At 37.6% G+C, this 26,235-nt stretch overlaps 1 protein-coding gene across 3 annotated transcripts in view; it reads right to left on the bottom strand.

Annotated features, from left to right (window-relative positions):
- Positions 1-26,235, bottom strand: part of ZNF568 (zinc finger protein 568) — a 100,947-nt gene that overhangs the window by 65,152 nt on the left and 9,560 nt on the right. For 2 of the 3 annotated variants that reach the window (XM_023742256.1, XM_023742255.1), the window contains 3 exons: positions 12,396-12,522; positions 12,002-12,097; positions 1,666-3,990 (listed from right to left, as the gene is read on the bottom strand). In XM_023742256.1, coding sequence (XP_023598024.1) covers positions 2,411-3,990; positions 12,002-12,097; positions 12,396-12,465 — 1,746 coding nt within the window. In that variant the 5' untranslated portion in view covers positions 12,466-12,522 and the 3' untranslated portion in view covers positions 1,666-2,410. Of the gene's footprint in view, positions 1-1,665; positions 3,991-12,001; positions 12,098-12,395; positions 12,523-26,235 lie in introns of those variants that run through there. The other variant, XM_023742258.1, reaches the window with a different exon arrangement.

The following is a 26,235-nucleotide window of genomic DNA, read 5'->3' as shown; positions in this document are numbered from 1 at the left end:
TTGACTAGAGAACACATTAACTTTGAAAACCATTACCAAAAACAGTTATGTGTGCTTCCTAAGCTGGATTTATCATATAACCTACTAAAGAAGAGATTATGAAAACACTAATACTCATATAGATATTTAAGTTTTGGTAAATGGTAGTTTTCATAAAAATAAGTCCCTGCTATATTCACTCATAAGTCATTGCCAATCTTCAAATACAGCTGCTAAAAGTCAAACATTGATAGTCATGATTGTTCCTCACAATTTTAGTTTGAAAGGGACTTAATTTTGTTAAATTAGCTTCAAACAGGTGTAGTTGATGTTCAAACGTAACAGCAAAAGATTTCATTTGATCAACACCCCCAGCCCCAATCCCCTTTTAAAAAGGCATTAATGGCTTTCTTTATACCAAGTAATATTGTGGAGATGGCATAATAAAAAAATCGTCTTATGTAATGCCTGGTTCATGCATTGTTACAGAGAATCAGATCCTTTTAGAGGAACTATGTTATCACTAGGGCCTGAGACTACCTCCATTGCTTCCAACTCAAAAAAGAGAGGTTATATAAATCAAGGGTTGTGGAAAGCATAAAATGATCATTCGATGGACTGCTTATGGCCATTTCAAAATAAAATGGGATTCTCATTTCAAAATATTGTAATAATTAAAAATACTAACACCTATGTTAGTCACATGGGAACTCACAGGACAAGAAAACTAATATCCCAGAGTCGATTTCTAATAAAAATTGTATTCTCTCCATACTCTGCCCATATTAATTAGTTATGAAAACAACAAATATGTTATCAAATAATGCTAGACATACTGAACAGATGGGGACCATGAATAGTATACCATGATGACCTAAAATAGTAAGTAAAAACATATTTGATTTGTTACACTGTCATCTGATTTTAAAATTTTTAATAAATTACATATTTACTTAAACCTAAGACACCATTAATTGAAAGATGGGTCCTGATTCCAAAAACGTTAGTGTAAAAAAATATGCATCGCAGAATTGAGAAAATATATTAATTTTATATTACATAGTAAACATGACTATCATTTCTAATTTTCTGGAAATATTTCAGTGAAATAGTTTAGCATCTGATAAGGCGTATGGATCCATTATAACTTATTTTCTATAGGCACAGGCTTTCCCCTGGTCCTTTAATTCTGAGAAATAAGTAGAAAAATGCTAGAAGACACCCATATTACCATGACACAACATAACTTGAAGATTTATTTTATATGCTACCAGTCTTCTTTTTAAGACATAAAAAATTACAAGTAAAGCTAAAGGCCCCTTTCAATCAGCATCACCAATCCCAATACGCTAGACACAACCACTATCAATAATTTGGTATATACCCTTCTAATCCATTTAATTTTACATACATATAATAAAAACATAGCTCTGTTCTTTGTGATTTCAATTTCCATGAAATGTTATTATACAATATCATTTGTATCTTGACTTTTTCATTTGACATTGTTTCAGATAACCATCCATGTTACAAATATACTGCTTTTACCTGTTGTATAGAATTCCATCATTTGGATATATCATATTTTATTTATCCATTACCCCTCTGATGAATGTTTAGGTTGTTTCCAATTCAGGCACACACACACACACACACACACACACACACACACACACCCCTGTGAGTTTCTTTAGGATATATATGCAGAAGTGGAATTGCAGGGTATTTTTATTTTTAGAAAATGCTTATCTGCCTCAACGTCATAAAGACAGTCTCCTGTATTTTCTCCTAATAGTTTCAAAGTTTGGCTTTTCACAGTCCAGTGTTCAAACCCTTTGGAACTGTTTCTTTATATGTTGTAAGGTTTATTTTCCCCAATATGGAGAGTCAAATAGTTCAACATTTTGTATCAACTAAGAAATCATTTCCCTACTTATTCATGATGTCTTGTCTAACATCACATTCACATATACTCTGGGGACTGCTCTAGGCACTCTTCTGTAAAACCTGTTTATTTACCTATTAATGCATTAATACAGATCAATTTTTAAAGACTATAACTTTTATAATATGCATAGAATATGGTATGAGGGTGTTTCCTCTTTGTTCTTTTTCAAAATTGTCTCAGCAATCTATAGACTTCTATTTGACATGATTTTAGGATCATTTTATAAATATCCTAAAATATTCTTGTGAGATTTTGTCTGGAACTGCATTAGTCTATCAATTTGGGAGAACTGATAGTTTTATGATATTGGATTTTCCCATTTAGGTACATGGTATTTCTCTGCATATATTCAAGTCTTACGCCCTTTAATGGTTTTACAATTTTTTTCCATAAAGATGTGATGAATTTTTGTTGTTGTTGTTTATTCCAAGATATTTTAAAAGTTAGAATACGGTTTGAATTGAAGAAAAGGCCTTCTCTCATTCAGTACACTCGGCGTTTCTCACCTGTATGACCTCTCTTATGTATAGAAAGGGATGCTCTTTGAGAGAATGCTTTCCCACACTCATTACATTCAAAGGGTTTCTCACCAGTATGACTCCTCATATGTATAATAAGTAATGAACACTGAGAGAAGGCTTTTCCACATTTATTACATTCATAGGGTTTCTCCCCCGTATGACTTCTCACATGAAGAGTAAGGGATGAGATTCGAGAGAAAGCTTTACCACATTCGTTACATATAAATGGTTTCTCTCCAGTATGAATTTTCTCATGCTCAAGGAGATTTTGTCTCTGACTGAAAGCTTTTCCACACTGATTACAATGATATGGTTTCTCCCCAGTATGAATTTTCTCATGTTCAGTAAGATTTGATTTCTGGCTAAAGGTTTTCCCACATACTGTACATGCATAGGGTTTCTCACCAGTATGAATTCTCTGGTGTCGAATAAGGTTTGACATCTGAATAAAGGCTTTCCGACATTCATTACATTCATAAGGTTTCTCTCCAGTATGAATTTTCTGATGTGTAATGAGGTTTTCTTTCCGGCTGAAGGCTTTACCACATTGATTACATTCATAGGGTTTCTCAGCTGTATGATTTCTCATATGTACGGTAAGGGATGAACTTTGAGAGAATGCTTTCCCACATTCACTACATACATAGGGTTTCTCACCTGTATGACTTCTCATATGTATAATAAATACTGAGCATTGAGAGAAAGCTTTCCCACATTTATTACATTTATAAGGTTTCTCCCCTGTGTGACTTCTCATGTGTAGAGTAACAGATGACATTCGAGAAAAAGCTCTACCACATTCATTACATGCATAAGGTTTCTCCCCAGTATGAATTTTCTCATGCTCAATAAGGTTTTGCTTCTGGCTGAAGGATTTCCCACATTCCTTACATTCATAGGGTTTTTCTCCAGTATGAATTCTCTCGTGTTCAATGAGATTTGATTTCTGACTGAAGGCTTTCCAACAATCCTTACATGCGTAAGGCTTTTCCCCGGTATGAATTCTCTGGTGTCTAATAAGGTTTGACATCTGAATGAAAGCCTTTCCACATTCATTACACTTATAAGGTTTTTCCCCAGTATGAATTTTTTGATGTGTAATAAGATTTTCCTTCCTGCTGAAGGCTTTTCCACATTCCTTACATTGATAGGGTTTCTCCCCAGCATGAATTCTCTCATGTCTGATGAGGTCAAATTTATGATTGAACTCTTGTCCACACTGATTACACTTAAAAGGAGTTACATGAGATGAGAAATGGTAAAAAAGTTTCCCATACTCATTATATTCATAATTTTTCTCTTTTACACAGCTTTTCTCAAAATAAAGTAAGTCTAAATTGTGTTCCAAATCCTTATCAAGTGAGTCACATTCACAGAAGCTTTGTCTTGAAGTAGCAATATCTGAGTTCAGATGAATTATTTTTGCAACCTTTTTGCATTCATTGACTTTGTCTTTAATTAGAGTTTCCTTGGAGATGGATGTGACTTTCCTCACAAGTGTTTCCTGTTGCTTCTCGATCTGCTCATCAACTTCCCAAATTTCTAAAATGTAAAACCAAATATCATTTGTAATTTTTTAATACTATACTATTAATAACATTTCAGAAGTTTTCTCACATGAAGTTGAATGTCTGATGTTGGCCTTAGTTTCCCAATGTGAAAGAAATCCAAAGTGCAAACATCCCTAGTTCCTAAGGTTTGAGAAGGTAAATTCTATAGAAAATATTAGGAAGAGAAAACTGATATTTATAGGCCAAAGTAGCTTTGATTGCTTTTCAAATTGTCTCTGTACAACATAAAAATCAGTAAAATAAATAAAATAATTAAGATGAAAGGGTGGACACATAAATAGCTGGATAGGGTGATGAATGACCAGAGGATAAAATTAACACTGTGGTTAAACACAGTAGACTGAATGTACACGTGTATTTCTCTTCCTTGCTAAAACTGCATTAAAACGACAGTCAAAAAATGAAAGGTCAAACCCATCAGGACAAAAAAAAAAAAAAAAGGAATTTAAACAAGGGTGAACAAGAGATTTCAACAAAATACTGGAAGATGAAAGGTTTATGGGGAACTATTAAGTGATAGCAGAGCTAAGAAGCTAAAGTAAAAGTACTACAAGGATGAAAATGCCAATAAGCAATAAAAGCTCATGCACTAGAGGATTCAGGTATTCAAAAGGTGGGGATAAGAATGGGGCTGAAAAGTTTGAATGGGGAGTAGTTAGATGCCCTGATGCAAGTATTGTGACTTTGCTTAGGTAACCTCTATTCCAGACTTCTGTGTTTTTTCAACCTGAAGAGGCTGAGACAGTCAAAAACTACATTTCCTAGACACAGTACGTAAGTTTCTGGATATGATTTACATTCACCATATCCAATGCACTAACAAAACATTTTCATTCAGAACTGAATAAAAAGAAGAAACAGACTGGGTATGAGGCATACATTATGCTCATGATACTACAAAAGCTGCAGCTTGTTTCTGGAGTCCACAGCTAGCATCTTCCTGGTTTAACCAAAAACAACTTCTTGATCGTGGTGACAGAAGGGGCTCTCTTAGCAACTCAGTTCTATGGTGTGAGTTTGAGAATCATTCCTGGAAGCTTATCCTACAGTCTATCCTTTCATTCCTCCCAAAGATTCTGTAAGCCATTTAATAACTTGATATAAATTTTTTCCTTCTTGAAATAAGAACTAGTATTTTGTCTGTAACTGAACCTTAACCAATACACTCTTCCCTTCAATCTATGTAGGAAGTGGCCATGTCTCCACCATCTCAGCAGGAAAAGGAAGGTTTACTTACTAGAGAAAATGAGCCAGAGAAGCTACAGATTTAGGAACAGATGAAGTAGATGCAGAGGAAATGCCTCATATTAAAAAACAGGGAATTATGTGAAAGTTTATATACTGAATAGTGAGACCTCCAATTCCTTTCTGTTCCTTATCCTCATGAATGCGGGCATGTACCTCCAGGTAGGAGATGAGAGGATTAAAAAGAAAAGGCCTACAGATACTGGCATTTGGGACTCCATGATAAAGTCCTAGGTTCTAATTCAACCATTCTATAGTAGAGTCCACTAATCAAAAATCCCTAACTATAGACACATAAAGATCACAAACAGTTTTAACCCATCATTCTTAAATATGAACTGACAGCCAAGAATCACCAGAATTTTGAGAATAACATTTAATATAAAAGACACAAAAACAAATATGAAATACTGATGAAACATAAATATTGGAAAGAAGCAGGTTTCAAAGAAAAAGATTATAATTAACATCACAGAGATACTAGAGATGTGAAATAAAAAAGAGAACAATCAAAATAAGAAATAGTCCTTAGAAATTAAAAATGAACAAACATAATTTGGAAATTAAAGTTGAGTCTGTCTCCTAGAAAGTGGAACAACAATGCATAAAGATGAAATAGGAAAAAGAAAATTACACTCAGTCCATAAATGTCAGTATCATGTTAATAGGAGAGGGAATATGGAAGAGTAAAAATATTAGTTTTCAAAAAATTTTAAAGTATTAAAACATATTTGTAAACCAAAGGGATTCACCATATATCCAGCACGGTTAATGGAAAAAAAAAACCTCTACCCCAGAAGACATCATCAAAAAATTTCAGAACTCTGGGAACAAAGAGAAGATTCTCAACACATTGAGAGAATAAGAGATAGAAAACAGGTTACACACAAAGTTATAAAAATCAGAATGGCATCAGTAACACTAAAAGAGGACAGTGGAGAAATGCATTTACATTTCTTAGGGAAAATAGTTTATTGCCTAGAATTTTATACGTAAACAAAGTGTAGGTAGAATAAAGATGTCCCCAGACTTGCTAGGCTCAAAAACATTATTTGAAATGTACCTTTCCTCAGGAAGTAACTAGAGCACATGTACTACCAAAATGAGGGTATAAACCAAGAATGAGGGGAGAGTGGAATCTAGCACACAGGGATCTCACAGAGAAAGAGGTAAAACTGATTTGTATGAAATTGGAGAGAAGTTCCAAGGTAGCAACTGAGCAGGAGGTCTAGCCATTAATTAATCCAAATGGGCAGAGGACTCCAGAGAGGTTGTCTCAAACACACACACACACACACACACACACACACACACGAAGAAAAATGAAACTGACTGATTACTGGATGTGCTTGGCCACGTAAAAATAGTATCGAGAGAAACTTTAGATTTTTTTTAGGGACTGTGAAAAAAATTAATGACAGTTACTGTAGTACCTGAATAATACATGCCCGGTATTCCATTTGAATTAGAGTTATTTTTGTCCACTTCCTTTTAGATATTTTAAGTGTAAGATTCTTAAATCTGATCTTTTCTATTGGTGCTAACGGAATTCTAGTGCTTGGCTGTGAGCACAGCGGAAAAAAATGTCAGGAAGACAAGAAAAATGCCCCTTCTCCTCAGTTCAGAAAAACACATATCATTCTGAGTCATAAGGCTAGCTCAAAATGCCTGTTATGCTGAGAGTATTCAAGAGATAACCAATCTCACATCCCTCCTGTCCAGTGTTTAGAATCATATGACAATTTATAACCTGGAATATTACGTTCTGATTTCAATTATAAAATTTAAGAGTAACTGTTACTTGTAAAAAAGGTGGTTTCAAAGCACCTGGACTTCAGAGATTGTTACTATATCTTGTGAAATAAAACCTTTAACCTCTAAAACAATCTGCTTTTCTAATTGCCGGTATTGCTTTTTAAGTTACTGTTCAACTTATAATATTTAAACAGATATCTAAATTTGGAGGAGGAAGAGATAAAGGTAAAATTTGTTAGCTACAAAATCCTTGGAATTTCCCTCTTATCTCTTCTTGCATTAAAATGAGGTAAACTAATGACACTGAAGGAGTCTTTATTCAAAGATTTTGAGACTCTATACTAAAAGTGCACAGAAAATCAAGGAAGCAGGAAAAATAAGATAATTAGGAATTCCAGGAAGAACAAAAAGCTATATAAAGATACATAATTAACAGTCACTTCTTGGTTCAGTGGAGCCCTGCTGGTGTAGTGGTTAAGAGGTACAGCTGCTAACCAAAAGGTCAACAGTTCAAATCCACCAGGTGCTCCCTGGAAACCCTATAGGGCAGTTCTACTCTGTCCTATAGAGTCGCCATGATTCAGAGTGGACTCAACGGCAGTGCGTTTGGTTTGGTTTTCTTGATTCAGTGGTGAATGACACGTACAACAATCATAGTAAAGTAAGCACTAAAAATTAACTTAGCCAAAAATTGTAGTATGTCTATGTTCAGAGAAAGAGGGCAGGAAAAGTGGAGATGGTGATATGAGACTACTTAACCTCATCTTCCATTTATATTGAGTTGATAAAAATTGGAAAATTACCAAACAGCAACATATTCAAAGATCAGTAGCTCTCACGCTGGTTCTGAAACATTTTTTCCTCCTTCACCCTATAAGTAACTATTTTTATTAGTTTTTGGATTATTCTTTCATTCTTTTTAACTCAAAAGGTAACATAAGCATTGTTCTACAACTTGATTTTTTGTTTTTACATACATGTAGATCCTAGATGAAAGCATGACTTCTCTGTAATCTGTTTTACAGTTTTGACATTAGAATCATGTAAATGCTTTTTCATAATGAAAACACTTTTTTTTTTAAGAAGAAGTCAAAGAATCCCTAAATATTAAAAACAAATTGAAGCCTATATATCAAGTTTGGGGCATAATCACACAGAGAATAATTATTTCAAGTAACTTTAAAACATAGTATTCTGACCATACATCCCTAGTAGAATATATCCTATGGGAGAATAACACAAAACTGAAGAAATCTTAAACTATATTCAGTTATATTGGTATTACTCTTAAATTTTGTAAACAAGGAAGAAATGAACAATAAACAGGAACTAAGGAGAAATCAGAATCCTGTAGGGAGGATCGAAGAAGAAAAAGATTTCCAAGAGTGATCCAGAGGATCAAACGTAGTATAGAGGACTTCCTATTTCAATATGGTAGAATTAAACACACTTGCTTTCTCTTTGCAAACATGAAGAATGAGAAACTGAAAAATAAGCTACATCTTTTAGGACACTGAAAGTAAACTCCAGCTCCAGTGTATGAGAGAAGACCATGATACAGATTGGGCTGGCAGGAAGGATGCCCACCCAGTGGCTGCTGTTTCTTGTGTCAGATGGAAACCACAGAGTGCAGAGCCTTCCAAACAGGAGGCACACTCTGAGAGCAGAATCAGTGAGCCCTGTTTGCAACAATGGGACCCGGATGTGTTGAGACTGGTGGTAGAAACATGACGAACCTCATTTGGCCCTGCCAAATGACAGAGAAGGCAAGGCTACACAAGGAGATGCAAAGACCATCATTCTTGTATAAAGCAGTCTGTTAGTGTAAAAGGGTGGGAGAGACACACTGTGTGCTCCAGGAACCATGCAAATGATCATTTCTCCTTGACTGGGGAGAAGTAAAGGATAAATCAGCTCCCAACACAAAACCGCTTATGATACAGGACTCCACTGTGATTTGCAGAAGCTTCCAAATAGCTCAGAGATTTTTCTGGACAATCTCCAATACTACTGTAAAGAAGACAGAGAAATAAATATTCTCATTCAAAGATAAATAATGATAAATGTAAAAGGAACCAGCATCAGACCTATCTAATGATGCTACAAGAGCAAAAACATGAATCCATAAGTTGAAAGGAAAAACTGAGACTGACTGATCAATATAAGACAAGGCCACATAAAGTTGTGAGGTTTTATAAAAAAAGAAACCTATGGGCGACCAGGTAAATAAATCAAGTCACACATGATGGGAAACAATCAGGCTTCAAACTTCTTCAAGCAACATTCGAAGATAGCAGTCAGTAGAGAACTGTCTAAAGTCCTCATAGGAATGGTACAAAATGGTACAACCACTTTGGAAAACAGTTTGGCAGTTCTTAAGAAGTAAACTTATACCCACCATATGATCCAGCTATCCCATTCCTAGGTATTTACCCAAGAGAAAAGGAAATATATCTCCATACAGAGAGCCACACAAGATTTTAAGTGCAGCTGTCCACAACGTCCTCTAATAGAGGATTAAAAATTTTATACACAGCTATCAATCAAATAAAAGGTCAAAAAAAAGATATTTTCTTACATGCAAAATCTTGGGGACTCTAGTTACCTATAAATTATAAACTCCACGAGGACAGACAACTTCAATATTTTGGACAACATATCCTTATGCCTAGAATAGTATCTTTATTGAGTGACCACGTGATCGTGTATGTAGGAAACTCAAAATAGTCCACCAAAACCTGTTAGAGCTCATAAACATATTCTGCAAAGTTGCAAGATGCAAAGTCAACATGCAAAAATCAGTTGCATTTGCGTATACTAGCAATGAGCAAATCAAAAAAGAAATTAAGAAATCAATTCCATTTACAATAGCATCAAAGGAATAAAAAACTTAGAAATAAATTTAACCAAGTAGGTGAAAGATTTGTACACTGAAAACTACAAAACATTGGTGAAAGAAATTAAAGAAGACCTAAATAAATGGAAAGATATCCTGTGTTCACGGACTGGAAGACTTAAGACTGTTTAGATGATATTACTACCTACCCAAACAATACACAGATTCAATGCAATCTCCATCAAAATCCCAATTATGCTTTTCACAGAAATAGAAAACACCCATCCTATAATTCATATGGAATTTTAAGGGACCCCAAATAGCCAATATTGAAAAAGAAGAATAAAGTTGGAAGACTCACACTTTCTGATTTCAAACTTATTACAAAGCTACAGCAATGAAAAGAGTGTGGTACTGGCAACAAGACAGACCTATGGAATAGAATAGACAGTCCAGAAATAAACCCTTATATATATGGTCAATTGATTTTTGAAAAAGTTTCAAGCCTATTCAATGTGGAAAAGACAGTCTTTTCAATAAATGGTACAAAAGAAGGAACTTGAACTGTTAGCTTACACTATGTAAAAAACTAACTCAAAATGGATCAATGAACTAAATATAAGAGTTAAATTATAAAATCTGTGACAGAAAATATAAAGGAAAAGCTTCATGACCTTGGGTGTGGCAATGAGCAACAAAAGAAAAAACAGATACATTGGACCTCAGCAAAATTGAAAACTTTTGTGCATCAAAAAACACTATCAACAGGAAAAGATAACCTACAGGATGGGAGAAAATATTTTCAAATCATATATCTGATAATGGATTAATATCCAGAATATATAAAGAACAACAAAAAACAAACAACCCAATTAAAATATGGGCAAAGGACCTGAACAGACATTTCTTCTAAGTGAAATAACGCAGTCACAGAAGGACAAATATTGTATGATTCTACTTATATGAGGTACCTAAAAAACCAAACCAAACCCGCTGCAAATTCACAGACAGAAAGTAGAACAGATGTTATCACGGGCTGGGCCAAAAGGGTAATGAGGAGTAATTGTTTGATGGGTACAGAGTTTATGTATGGAATGATAAAAAAAGATCTGGAAATAGATAGTAGTGATGGTTACACAGCATTGTGAATGTACTTAATACCACTGAATTGTACACTAAAAAATGGTTAAAATCGTAAATTTTATGTTATATACAGTTTACCACAATAAAAACAAAATGCATAACTTAAAAGAAAAGTAGATAGATCCAAACAAAAGCAGAGCATGTTCTTGGACAGGAAGCCTCAACATTATAAGGATGTCAAATCTCCAAAACTTAACTTATACATCCAACACAAATCCAATAAAAATTCCAACAGGTTTCTCTGGAAATAGACAGTTGAGTCTAGAATTCAAACAATTTGTAAAACAAACAATAAAGAACAGCCTGGATAACTCTGAAAAAGAAGTAGTGTATGCAGTTGGGGAAAGGAAGGGGTGAGATGTCAGGGTGAGAGGAGAACTAGTGCTTTTCAACGTATCTGTTGGACGATTTGTATTTTTTAACTGAGTCTATGTATTGTATTTTAAAAAATTAAAGGACAGGAAGGTAGGCGTCAACAGGGAGATAGCATCAGTTTCTAAGTCAGAAATCTTGAAAGCTGCATGGGATTGTAAAGGCTGTGAAGTACAATGCAGAGTGTGGATATCTTTACAAAACAGAACTCTGATGCTTTTCAAAATGAAAAGGAATCAGGTGTCAGACAAATACATTTTTAGAATACTACACACCCATGAAATACCAAATGCATAAGAAAATAAAAACTACGAACACGAAGGAGAGAGCCTACAGATCATAGATAGCGACAATAATGCTGAATGTACCGTTATAAATGAATTAGGGAGGGTTGTCATCCTGAAATCAGGTAGGAGGGGCTACTGGCCCTCTAACTTTGGTAAAAGGAGATAGTCTAAATATAGGAAGAATAGTATATGGATATGTCACAGTAAACCAAGACATCTATACCATTTGTCACTCTAGAAGACTAGTGCCTTTAAGAAGATCTTGGAAAATGTGAAATGGTATCGACCTCTCTAAACAACTGCCACCTGGCTTTCTCAAAGCTGCCTGGTTTTCACTTATTCACCTGGACAGTGCCTTCCCAATGTTTCTTCCTCTCCGACCCAGGGTTCCTCCTCCTGCTCCAACTTGAAGATCACATCCGGTTTGGTGACCTGACAGCCTAGTATGGGGAAAGGCAAAGGACTTGGATGTTAACACCGAAGACAAAAATAAATAAATACAGAAAAAACCCAGCCCAGATTATGGGCAGACCTCTGAGGGCTTGAGGGCTTATGGAGGATGAGGAGGGAGGAAATTCCAAGGAAGCACAATGAAACAAGTACTTAGCCCTTACCTTGCAGACTACAGCACATACAGTCATGTGAAGAAAAGAAAGGCCAGATTCATCTAGCCAGTTAGTCTTCACACGATTTAGAAATGGAAAGGAATTCTGAGTTAAACTGCAAAACTACTCTTACCCACTGTGACGAGGTTGCTATAGTTCTCCAGCATCACATCCCGGTACAAGTTCCTCTGAGCAGGTTTCATTTGCTGCCACTCCTCCTGGGTGAAGTCCACAGCTACATCCTTAAATGTCACTGTGTCCTGTAAAAACACAATCCTAATTAATCTGAAGTCACCAAAATTGAGCAGTGTGGTCAAAATATATAAAAACTTGTTTAGCAAGTATTCAGAGGTCAGAGTTCATTAAAAACTCAATATTGTGTCTTTATCTAATTTTGTATTATTCAGTGGGGGAAATAAACCAGAGGATAAATAACTTCAAGTAAGTTAATTATTGAGTCAGCACACTTATAACTTCGTTGTCTATTATGCAGGAAAGCAGAGATGGTAGTCACCGATTTGTACTGGGCTGACAGAGATGGAAGGGTTGAACATGACTCCCAGGTAACTGACTCAGAACTTTTCCAGGAGGTCGTGTGAGAAAAGGTACATGGGAAGGAATGGGGGTAAGAGAAAGAAGGCAGGAGGAGGACAAAGGGGTTAGAAGAAGCAAAAGTTAAAATCCCTCTAGGGCTTTCAGGAAATGTCCACTATGCAGTTGGAAGCGTAGAGAAAGGAAATGAGAATTTGTTAGTGGGTCGATCTAAATTGGAGAGAAGCTGAATTTGTGACTGAAGGCTATGAGTGGTTGTACAGGATACGTATGGTGGGTACAGGGCCAAGGACAAAATCATCAGTTAAGCAACAAAGAAGGGATTTCAGAGTTTTGGCTTTTTGTTTGTTTTATTTACAATCGCAGGATCAGAACTAAAACCTGAGATTGGTGTAAAAGAAGCTAAGAGACAAATTTCAAAGAAATTTCTAGAATAGAATGTTACTTGATCACAGATGTCTAACTCTTCCTCCCCATTTAAGCACTTCAATGTCCAAATAGGGAAATAAGGAACAGTTTGATCAGTGAAGGCTCAAGGAAAGAAAAACATCCACATATCCCACACTAGGAGGGATTTATTCAAGAAATAACTATAAATGGGATGAGACGCATATGAGAAATACAAACGGAAATCTCCAAGGGCTGAATTGGTGTTTCTGAGAAACGGTCTCTATAATGTTGAGATCACTAATATCATCAATATTATCACCACTGTCATTTATCGGGTACTTACTATGTCCGAGGCACTGTTACAGTTTTTTTAGATATATTAACTTTTTAAACACTCCCAATAAGGCTATGAAGTAACTATTACAATTTTAAAAGTGAGGAAACTGGGGCTGGATAGTAACTCCCATGGTCACAAGCCACTACATGGTAGAGCCAGGATTCCACCCCAGGCAGTCCGGCTGCAGAGGCCATGTTCTTACCCACCCTACTACACTTACCCTCAGAGTCAGCAAGAAGAGTCTCAGGATCCCACAAACATTCCCTGATTCAATACAGACAACTGGACACAAAGGAGCTCCCACACTCAAAACCTCCTTTTTCTTGCTAGGTTGGAAGCATGTAAAATCAGCAAGGATGGAACGAATGCCAGGCTTAAAAAAAAAAATATCAAGACCCAATAATATGGGACATCATCCTGACTTGGGGAAGCAAAGAGAAACGTCTGGATGAAGACTGAAGATACAACCAGATGTGCAAAACTGACCCCGGTGCAGTGGTTTCACTGATCACTATACTAACAAACACAGAAATAGAATCTTTTTGTTGTTACTATCCAAACCTCCTGGTAGCTCACAGGATACTGGATTAACAAACTAGTCAAATAAACTTACAAAAGTTAGTATACAAGATTTTATAGGTGAAGAGTGAGGGAATTATTGAAATAACTTTAAAGCAAATACACAGGATATAAGACTTGGTAAATATAAAAACAAAAAAAAGTTAACTTTACAGTAAAAAAGCTGAAAATAAACCAAACACTTCAAGGGACAGAGTAGCAGAAGCAGGGGTCTGGGGACCAAGGTTTCAGGAGACATCTAGGTCAGCAGTCATAACAAAGTTTATTAAGAAAATTCTGCATCTCACTTTGGTGAGTGGCGTCTGGGGTCTTAAAAGCTAGCAAGTGGCCATCTAAGATGCATCAATTGGTCCCAACCCACCTGGAGTAAAGGAGAATGAAGCACACCAAAGACACAAGAAAAGTATTAGCCCAAGAGACAGAAAGGGCCACATAAACCAGACTGCATCAGCCTGAGACCAGAAGAACTAGATGGTGCCCAGCTACCACCAGTGACCACCCTGACAGGGAACACAACAGAGAGCCCCTGATGGAGAAGGAGAAAAGTGGGGTGCAGAACTCATATTTTAGTAAAAAGACCATACTTCATGGTCTGAGACTGGAGGAACCCCGGAAAGCACGGCATAAGACTCTCTCAACCCAGAATTAAAACCATTCCCGAGGCCAACTCTTCAGACAAAGATTAGACTGGACTATGGGCCATAAAATGATACTCGTGAAGAGTGTGCTTCTTAGCTCAAGTAGATACATGAGACTAAACGGGCAGCTCCTGTCTGGAGGTGAGATGCAAAGGCAGACAGGATCAGGAGCTGGTTGAACGGACACAGGAAATCAGGGGTGGAAAGGAGGAGTGTGCTGTCACAGTACAGGGAGAGCAACTAGGGTCACATAACAATGTATGTATACATTTTTATATGACAGACTAACTTGAATTGTAAACTTTCACTTAAAGTACAATTTTTAAAAAATCTGTAAATACACACACATGCATCTCTATTTCTAAAAACAGACATCTTGATCATTCTAAGAAAACAGACATACTTGTCAAGACTAAATCAAGAAAAATAATAGAATTATTCAAACTTGGAATTTAAACAGGATGTGTGTAGTAAGTTGTACACCTGTAAAAATTAGCAAAAGTTGAGTTACAGATACATTTACAACAATAAAAAAAGAAGAGTAGCTGCTGAGGCTGTTTATGTACAACCAAACATGGGATTTGGTTCTTTGGTTTGGAGGTTTAAGCTCATGGTTTCACGGAACATCCCAGTTAATTGGCCTAATAATGTGTTTAGTGCTTCTTATCCACCTCCTAGTTTGTTGCATAGTGTCTGGGGTCTTAAAAGCTTGCAAGCAGCCATCCACAGCACAACAATTGGTATCTACTTTCCTGGAGCTTCAGAGGAATGACGAGAGTCAAGAATAGGAGCAAGATACAGAATGTGTGGCTAACTGCCGTCATGAACAACTGCCTCCTCTGCCATGAGAGCAGAAGAACTGGATGGTGCCTGGGTACTATTACTGAAGATTTTGATCACAGATTCCATAGAAGAATCCTGATCAAAACGGGGAAAATGTAGAACAGAATTTAAATTCTAATGAGCTCTAGATTTTCTGGAGCCACAGAGGGTGGATGAACCCCTGAAACTACTTCCCTGAGATAATCTTTAAACCTTAAACCAAAAATATCTCCTGAAGCCACCTTAAAAGTGAATAACAGTTTAGCTTAACTAGTAAAAAAAAGTCTGCCTTGAGCATTATGCTTTTTTAAGAACTATCTATATGGGATCAAATTGACAACAGCAACTCAAAAGATCTGATAGAAACCTTAGGGAGCAGTGAGTTTATGTTAATGAGGGAGGAACAAATCAGAAAAGGAAGATGAAAATGGTTATACAACTCAAAGAAGGTACTCAGTGTTACTAAACTGTACATGTAGAAACTGTTGAATTACTGTATGTTTTGCTGTGTATATTCTCAACAACAAAATAAAAAGGGGAGGAGGACGTAATAAAAGACAGAACAAGAAGTTTTAAAAAGTTATGAGATGACTTGTACTTCGAACAGCATGAGCTCCATGGACCTGTTCCCCAGAGAAACTAGCTTAAGTAGTGAAAACTATAAGAAAAAAACAAAACAAAAAAATACGACACTCTTTGGAAATTGTCCTAAGGGCATACAGCAAACAAAGACATACTTATTCCAGAAAATCTACTAAAACTTGGTAAGAACTATAACATATCATGGCATTTGAGTCCTGATCCACTCCCTCCCTCCCCTGGCCCCAGTACAGCTTGACAGACGCTCCACTCTGCATGAGTGTGGCTAAGATGGGGTTTCCTCTCTCTCAACTACCAATCAAGAAATACGGTATCTCATCAGGAGGAGCAGGCAAGCCAGCAGTCCCATCCCCTCCAACTCCAAGTTGAAGAGGTTAAGTTCCTGGTGTGGCTGAGGTCGGGGGCTCCTGTCCACCACCCAGGCCCCACTCATAAGGCAGAGGCTCTACACCAAGCATGGTAGGCTGAGAATTACTCTTAGGACAGGAGTTCCATACCTAAAGAGGCATGACCAGAGGCTACTGCCCCTATCCAGCACCTGAGTAAGACTCAGATTTTGCCTAGGGAGGCTCTCCCCAAAGGAGCTGACTTTATTTGAAACAATGTGGGGAAGTTCAAGCCAAATGGCATACTGCATCAGCCTGAGACCAGAAGAACTAGAAGGTGCCCGGCTACCACCAATGACCACCCTGACAGGGAACACAACAGAGAGCCCCTGATGGAGAAGGAGAAAAGTGGGGTGCAGAACTCAAATTTTAGTAAAAAGACCAGACTTAATGGTCTGAGACTGGAGGAACCCCGGAAAGCACAGCCCCAGACTCTCTGTCAACCCAGAATTAAAACCATTCCTGAGGCTAATTCTTCAGACAAAGATTAGACTAGACTATGGGACATAAAATGATACTCGTGAAGAGTGTGCTTCTTAGCTCAAGTAGATACATGAGACTAAATGGGCAGCTCTGTCTGGAGGTGGCATGCGCAGTGGTTAAGAGCTTGGCCACTAACCAAAAGGTCAGCAGTTTGAATCCACCAGCCTCTCCCTGGAAACCCTATGGGGCAGTTCCACTCTGTCCTACAGGGTCCTATGAGTCGGAATCAACTCGATGGCAACAGGTTTGGTTTTTTGGTAGCTCCTTTTATTTCTTAAATATTTTATCGTTTTCATTAAAAGTTTGCACAGCAAATTAGGTTCCCATCTGACAGTTTCTATACAAATTGCTCAATGACATTAGCTACATTTTTCACAATGAGTCAACATGCTCTTTAGCTGCATTATGGTTGTTCCATTTCCAGTACTCTAGTTTCCCTGCCCCCTTACCTTCTCATCTCTGCTTTAGAGTGATGGTTGACCTTTTGGTCTCATACAGATGGTTTTTTAAATGGAGCACCATACTCATGGATAATATCCTTTATTTTGTGTACCAATCTGCTATTTCACTAAAAGGTGACCTCAGGGGATAGTTTTGGCTCAAGGTTTAAACTGTATCTCAGGGTGATTGTTTCAGGGAGTACTCCAGTCTCAACAGGTCCAGTAAGTCTGGCCTTTTTAAGAATTTCAGTTCCATTCCACGTTTTTCTCCTATTCTATCAGGGTCATCTATTGTGGCCCTGATCAGAATAGTTGGTAGTAGTAGCTGAGTACCATCTAGTTCTTATGGTCTGGTAGCTCCTTTTAATTAAGAGCAATGAGGTAAAATACAGGCCAGCTAGTATACCAGAGAAAACCAGGAAGAGATAGCTAAGAAGAGTCCTCCTGGGGTCAAAACAAACTTCAAAGACTGAGCTCAAAAACTATCCCTGCCTGAATTTAACTGAATCAGACTATGGAAAAACTTATGCCCAGGGCATTGACAAAAACAACAGAGACACCAGCCAGCAATTAGTGTAGCCTAAGAGCTGGGTGTGATACTAAATGAGACAGCTTGCAAGAGAGATCAAGGCAAGGGACAGTCAAACAGAGCCCTGCTAAAACCACTGTCATTACAGAATGTGTGCATGCCCAAGGCTGCACCCTCTGAGGAGTGATACCAAAGGCTTCAAACTGCAGGGGAAATAAATTTAACTAATATATTCTAGGCAAGTCACTAAACAAATACACAAACAAAAACAAGCCTCAGAAGAAGGGGGAAGAGGATCAGTATCCAGAGTTGCTACAATATATTACCTAAAATGATCAGTTTTTTAGAAAAATTATAAGACAGATGAAGAAACAGGAAACTACAAAGAATACAAAGGAAAAAAAGCAGACAATAGAAACTGTCCATGAGAGGACCTAGATGTCAGATTTAACACACAAAGACATCAAAGCAGCCATTATATATTCAAAGACTAAAAGACACCATGCTTAAAGAAGGAAGGAAGGAAGGTATGATGCCAACACTGCAAATTAAGGATTATCAATAAAGAGACCGAAATTATATACATATATAAAAAGAACCAAGTGGAAATTCTGGAATTGAAAATATAATAACCAAAATGAAACATTCACAAGAGGGGTTCAATAAATTACAAATCGCAGAAGAAAAATCAACAAACTTGAAGATAGATCAGTAGAGATCATGTAATCCAAAGAACAGAAAAAAATAAAGGAAAATGAACAGAGTCTCAGAAAAACATGGGATACCATTAAGTGCACCAACATATGCATGGTGGGAGCACCAGAAGGAGACGAGAAAGGCAGAGAAAAAATATTCAAAGAAATAATTCCTGAAAACTTCCAAAATCTGATGAAAACCATTAATCTACACATCCAAGAAACTCCACGGCGGATAAATGTAAAGAGATGCTCACCAGGTACATCATAGTAAAAAGCCAAGTTAAAAAAAAAGTGACAGAATAGAACCATGGTGGCACAGTGGTTAAGAGCTTGGCTGCTAACCAAGAGGTAGGCAGTGTGAATCCACCAGCCACTCCTTGGAAACCTACTCTGTCCTATAGGATTGCTATGAATCAAAATCGACTCGAAGGCAACGGGTTTGGTTTTTTTGTTTGTTTAATCTAGCATCATGGCCTGTCTACATCCAGGAGGAGAGATAAGCACCAGGATCACAAAGCTGACTCCTTCGAGGTGGACATCAGACATACCTCCACTCTCCAACATCATTTCTGACACCAGCTGTCCCTCCCACAGCACTCTCTACTTCTCTGCTGGGTTCAATAATTCATTGCAATGGCCACAAACTCACAGATCATACTCATGATTATGGGGTTTATTAGGGAAGTAACAGGTTACAACTCGGGATCAGGATCAACTCAGAAGTAACAGGAACAACTCAGGAGACAAGATATAGTTCGTCAATCAGGACAGCTTCTTGGTCATGCCTGCAGGCAGGCCTCTGCCACTGGGCCCTGTTCTTGGCCTCAGCCCCCACTCTCTGCCTCAGCTTTGGCCCCTGCTTGGGCAAGTGTTACAAAGCTCTTTAGCTCTGCTAATAAGTGCCTGGAGTCACCCCAATCCACCAGCAAGCCTCATGCCTGAAGGCCCTCAGCTCTCTTGCTGCATGGGTCAGCAAGCCCACTGTAGCTGTGTTACTCTGTGGGCTGGAAAGTCCACTGCACCATCTTGTGCTGGTCTACCAGTTCTGCTGCTGCCGCTTCTCTGCCACTGAACTCTACTGTGCTTGCTGCCACTTCTCACTATCTTGCACCATCTCCAGTGTTACAGCTATCTCTCTCTCCTGGGTGTAGAAAGTTCTTAGCACAGGTATCCCAGGTCCAAAGGAAGCAGGTTCTCAGCGCAGGGACCCCAGGTCCAAAGGACATGTTCCACTCCTGGCTCTTTGTAATGGTAATGAGTACCCCCTCACTCTGTGACTGACTTTCTAAGCCTAGAAGGATGGCAAAACTGACCAATCGCTACAAGGGTTTCATGCACCTTATTTGCATTAGCAGACTGTCCAATCCCCTTGGTGGGCTACTAGCACCTTATTTGCATAGTCCCACCCAATCATTTTGTGGGAGTTACAAGTCCGTGGCTAGAAAGGCCATATAAAAGCGATTCATTGCATTGCAATATCCAAAAACATAAATCCCCAGAAAAACCTGTACAAGAATGTTCGTAGTAGCATCATTCATAATAGCCAAAAAGTGGAAATAAGTCACATGGACATCAACCAATGAATGGGCAGATACAATGTGGTATCCATGTAACAAAATATTATTTATAAACAAAAACAAATGAAGTACTAATGCTATAACATGGATAAACCTTGAAAACACTATGCTATGTGAAAGAGGCAGTTACAAAGGACTGCATATTGTATGATTACATTGACAGAAAATATCCAGAATAGGTAAACCCATAGAGACAGAAATCCACAGAGACAGAAGTAGATTGGTGGTTGCCTACAGTACGTGTGTGTGTGTGGGGTGGGGGGTGTTTGGGGAAATGGGGAGTGATGATGGCTAATGGGTACAGGGTTTCTTTTGGGGATGAAGAAAATGTTCTAAAATCAATTGTAGTGATGGATGCAATGCTCTGTAAATATACTTAAAACCACTGAATGGTACACCTTGAATGGGTGGAATTTATGGTATGTGAATTATATTTCAGTAAAGCTGTTACTAAATAAAGTTATGAAACTATTTTATATTGATATTCTTAAAAATTTTTAAATCTCAAAAAAAATTTTTTTTTAATCTCAACAAAAAATAATTACATAAAAAATGTTACTGTGATAAACTGGCTTATTGCTCAGCAAATATTCACTCCCCACCTCTCCCTTTGGGGAGTAGCACACTTTTCTACCCAGTAATACAGGACTTGGCCGAGTGATGGGAGAAGAGGCCTGAAACATGCTTATGCCCTCTGACCTGGCTCATGCACTTCAGCGATCTGCCACGAGAGAAGCTGTGCAGGGATGCTGCTGCCCTTCAGCTGGCACCCCTGGAATGAACACACCTGGAACAAACCAGAGCCCATCCCATACCTGAGTCAAGGCTGGTGGATCCCTAGCCTAAAGCAGAGTCAGCTACTGTTCCTAACAAGTTTTAAGGTTAAGCAGCGTTATTCTGACTTACAAAAGTAGTAAAAAAGCTGAAGAGATACCTAATGCATACCTGACTGAAAAAAATTTCAAGGTACTGAACTTGCAAGTGGAGCTGGGTTTACATATTTTCACTGGTTAACAGTGAGGCTGTGAAGTCAGACATCATGGGTTGAAATATTGGCTTCAAAAATTTACTAATTGCATAACCTTGACAACCAAATCTGAGCCTCAACTTCCTCATCTGCAAAGCGGCATTTACCTCATAGGGTTGACGTGAGGACTAAATGAGACCAAACGTGAAGCACGCCCAGTAATGACTTAGTAAGTATTCCAGCAACAGACAGTCCTTAAGGGAAGACAAGAAACAACAATAACAGAAAACATCTTTTCCACTAGCTCAAGTATATTGGCAGAAATCTAAAAAAAAAAAAAAGACTGTACCCCTGACAAAAATTATAAAACAAATAACAAAAGTCCCAGAAGTAACTACGGGTGACATTTTGATTGAATACAATGGTAAATCAGAGCGTTATAACAAAAGCATCTATTTTCCTAAGATGTTGACTCTCATTGCAAACGTATGTCAAAAATTTCCTATAAATAGCAGGCAACGTAGTGGAATAATCCTTAAGAAATGTAAATTCACAGTTCTCGTTAGGAAGCTTTATTCCTCCTCCTGTCAGACAGAACCAAAAAAGGATGAATGTCTTTTTGGCCCTGGCAAGAAGCCTTAAAGCTTCCAGGGTTCTTGCTGGAATGACAGTGCTTTCCTCTACCTCAACTTTAAGATACACAACGGGACAAATCTTTTAAAAACAACAAAGCTGACAGTGAGGGCATAAAGGTAGTTATGTGTCAGTTCTATGGTGTACTTCCTGACTGGCAACTTCCTGTACAAGTTTTTTTTTTTTTAAATTTACACTAATACTGAATGAATATTCTTTCAAAAATTTAAGAGTTCAACTGGATGAATGGACACAGGGAACCCGGGGTGGAAAGGAGGAGCGTGCTGTCACATTGTGGGGACTAAAACCAAAGTCACAAAACAGTATCTTTATAAATTTTTGAATGAGAAATTAACATGAGCTGTAAACTTTCACCTAAAGCACAATAAAAATAAACAATGGCACCAAACAGTCAACATTTACCATAGACCAAACATGAGAAAGTAAGGGGGTGGGGCAAGGAAGCCAGATTAATGGAAACAGTACAAACAGAATGGAAATGAGAATGCTGGCACATTGTGAAAAGTGTACCCAACGTCCCTAAATATGTATAGAAATTGTTAAATGAGAACCTAATTTTCTATGTAAATTTTCTCCAAAATTGCAATAAAACACTAAAAAAAAACCCTTAAGAGCACAACACGTGTTTTTTCATATTTTTCTTGGCTATTGTGCATATTTTTATTTTTTAAATGTATTTTATACTCAGTGTAAATTGACTTGTATAATTTTAAAAGTATTTAGAATTTTTACTGAGATTCACATAAATCTGCAAATTGATTTAAAGTGAATTATATTGATCTAATAATAATGGATCTATCCAAAAAGGGGGTATTTAAAAATTTTTATTCAAATCGTCTTTTAGGACTCAATAATATTTCAAAGGTTTTCTTCCTGTCCCCCATATACACTGAGTACATCTTATTTTTTTTCTCTATGGTTTTGTTTCTATTCTTAGTATCGAAATCGACCGGAGGGCAACTGGTTTGGGTTTTTTTGGTTTTCTTCTATTTTATTTTTGAGCTGGTTGTGGTTTGCATATAGAATGCTATTCATTTTTGTATATTAATTTTGTGTCTATATTTGATTGAATTCTGGTTTCCCTTTTGCCGCCCACATATATAATCTTATCATTAGATCAAATACTTTTCATGAAATGTCTCAATTTTTTACTTTTCTCTTTTCTATATGCTCTGCCAGACACTTGGTGGCACAGTGGTTAACAGCTTGGCTGCTAACCAAAAGGTTGGCAGTTTGAATCCACCAGTTGCTCTTTGGAAACCCTATGGGGCAGTTCTACTCTATCCTATAGGGTCACTGTGAGCTGGAATCAACTCGATGGCAACGGGTTTGATTTTTTTGTTTTTATATGCTTTGCCTAGGAGTTCTGAAATTATAGTAGATAAATGTGGTGGAATGGACAGTCGGGTTATGCTCCTGACTTTAACAGGAATGCGTTTCATGTTTCACTGGGAAGCATGACACTGCCTTTTAGCTTACTCTGTGTGTATGCTGTGAATTATGTGTGAATAATTTTTTTAAAATATCATTTTAAGGCAGTATTCTTTTATGTCTATTTTACAAATAGCTCCTTTTCAAATCTCAAATTCTCATTTTTCCCCAAAATTTTCTCAGCTCTTTGGAGTTTATATTTTTTGAATTACTATATTATCACTACACTAAGATAATTACTAACTATATTAATAGAGTCCCTTAACATGAACCATTTTTGCAATAGAAAAGATACACCCAACTCTTCTCCAATTAATCTATAATTCTTTGCAATTCCAGTTAAAATCCCAACAAGACTTTTCCTAGAACTAGATAAGGTAATTCTAAAATTCAAACAGAAGCATAAAGGTCCCAAAGTGGCTGAGCAATGTTTGAAAAACTAAGAATAAGCTATGTGTGGAGGAAAGGGAGGAATCCTTGTCCAAGCAAGCAGGGTTATTATGAAGTTACATTAATTAAAATAATGTAAAAAACACACACACACAAAGTGTGTTGTTGCTGTAAGCCATCCAGTCTGTTCTAACTCACAGCGACCCTAGAGAACATGGTAGAACTGCCCCCATAGGGTTTCCTAGGCTGTAATCTTTATGGGAGCAGGTCGCCAGGTCTTCTCTCCCCTGGTGCGGCCGGTTGGTTTCAAAAGTCAATCTTTTGGTTAGCAGCCTAGCACTTAACCATTGCTCTACCAGGGCTGCTTCACACAAAGTACAGTACTGGTATAACCAGCTGTCATTAAGTTGATTTCCACTCATGGTGACCTCATATTTGTCAGAGTAGAACTGTACTCCATAGGATTTTCAATGGCTGACATTTCACAAGTAGATCACCAGGCCTTTCTTTCTTTCAGTTAGCAGTCAAGTGTGGTAACCACTGTACCATCCAGGGACTTCAGTACTGGTATGTTGTTGTTGCTGCTGTTAGTTGCCATTGAGTCGATTCCAACTCGTAGATACAGACAAATTAACGAAACAGAATAGAACTTAGAAACAGAATCAAGCATGTATGTGCTTAAGGTGACATCACAGAGCAAAGACCTATTTAACAAACGGTATTGCAGCAACCAATCTTCTACATGCAAAAATAATTCTACTGACAGAATTATAAGTAATTCCCTACTTCACACCAATTACAGAAACAAATTCTAGTTGTATTAAAGACTAAATATGAAAAACAAAGCTTTGAAAAGAGAATATGTCTATAATCCCCTATTAGGAGATATCAGGAAAGGCCAACGCTGTTGTTTTTAGGTGCCGTCAAGTCGGTTCCGACTCTTGGTGACCCTGTGCACAATAGAACAAAAAACTGCCAGGTCCTGCACCATCCTCACAATCACTGTCATGCTTGAGCACACTGTTGCAGCCACTGTGTCAATCCATCTCGTTGAGGATCTTCCTCTTTTTCACTGACCCTCTACTTTACCCAGCACGATGTTTTTCTCTAGGGACTGGCCCCTCATGATAACATGTCCAAAGTATGTGAGATGAAGTCTTGCCATTCTTGATTCTAAGGAGCATTCTGGCTGTATTTCTTCAAAGAGAGATTTGTTTGTTCTTTTGGTAGTCCATAGCATATTCAATATTCTTCGCCAACACCATAATTCAAAGGTGTCAATTTTCCTTTGGTCTTCCTTATTCATCGCTCAGCTTTCGCATGCATATGAGGTGACTGAAAAAACCATGGCTTGGGTCAGCCACACTGTCATGGATTGAACTGTGTCCCCTAAAAATGTCTGTCGGCTTGGCTGGGTCATGATTCCCAGTATTGTATGATTGTGTACCATTCTGTAAATCTGGTGTGATTTTCTTATGTGTTGTAAATTCTGTCACTGTGATGAGGTTATACTGATGACATCTACAAGACTGGATAGTGTCTTACGCCAACCTCTTTTGAGATATAAAAGAGAGAAGTGAGCAGAGATACATGGGAACCTCATACCACCAAGAAAGCAGTGTTGGGAGCAGAGCATGTCCTTTGGACCTGAGGTTCCTGCGCAGAGAAGCTCCTAGAACAATGGAAGATTGATGACACGGACCCTCCTCCAGAGCCAACAGAGAAAGCATCCCCTTGGAGCTGATGCCCTGAATTTGGACTTGTAGCCTACTGGACTGTGAGAGAATAAACGTCTCTTTGTTTAAAGCATCCACCTGTGATATTTCTGTTAGAGCAGCACTAGATGCCTAAGACACACACCTCAGTCTTCAAGGTAACATCTGTGTTTTCAACACTTTAAAGAGGTCTTTTGCAGATTTGCCCAATGCAATGCATAATGTGATTTCTTTACTGCTTCCATGGATGTTGATTGTGGATCCAAGTAAAATGAAATACTTGAATTTCAATCTTTTCTCCGTTTATCATGATGTTGCTTATTGGTCCAGTTGTATTTTTGTTTTCTTTATGTTAAGGTGTAATCCATACTGAAGGCTGTAGTCTTTGATCTTCATCAGTTAAGTGCTTCAAGTCCTCTTTCAGCAAGCAAAGTTGTATCATCTGCATATCATGGGTTGTTAAATTAAGTTTCCTCCAATCCTGGTTCCCCATTCTTCTTCATTACAGTCCAGCTTCTCAGATTATTTGCTCAGCGTACAGATTGAATAAGTATGGTGAAAGGATACAACCCTGACACAAACCTTTCCTGACTTTAAACCACAGGATATCCCCTTGTTCTGTTTGAAGGACTGCCTCTTGGTCTATGTACAGGTTCCTTATGGGCACAAATTAAGTGTTCTGGAATTCCCATTCTTTACAATGTTATCCATAATTTGTTATGATCCACACAGTTGAATGCCTTTGCAAAGTCAATGAAACACAGGTAAACATCTTTCTGGTATTC

Source organism: Trichechus manatus, unplaced genomic scaffold, assembly GCF_000243295.1.
Source record: "Trichechus manatus latirostris isolate Lorelei unplaced genomic scaffold, TriManLat1.0 scaffold00207, whole genome shotgun sequence".
NCBI lineage: Eukaryota > Metazoa > Chordata > Mammalia > Sirenia > Trichechidae > Trichechus > Trichechus manatus.
This window is presented reverse-complemented; position numbering and strand designations above follow the sequence as displayed.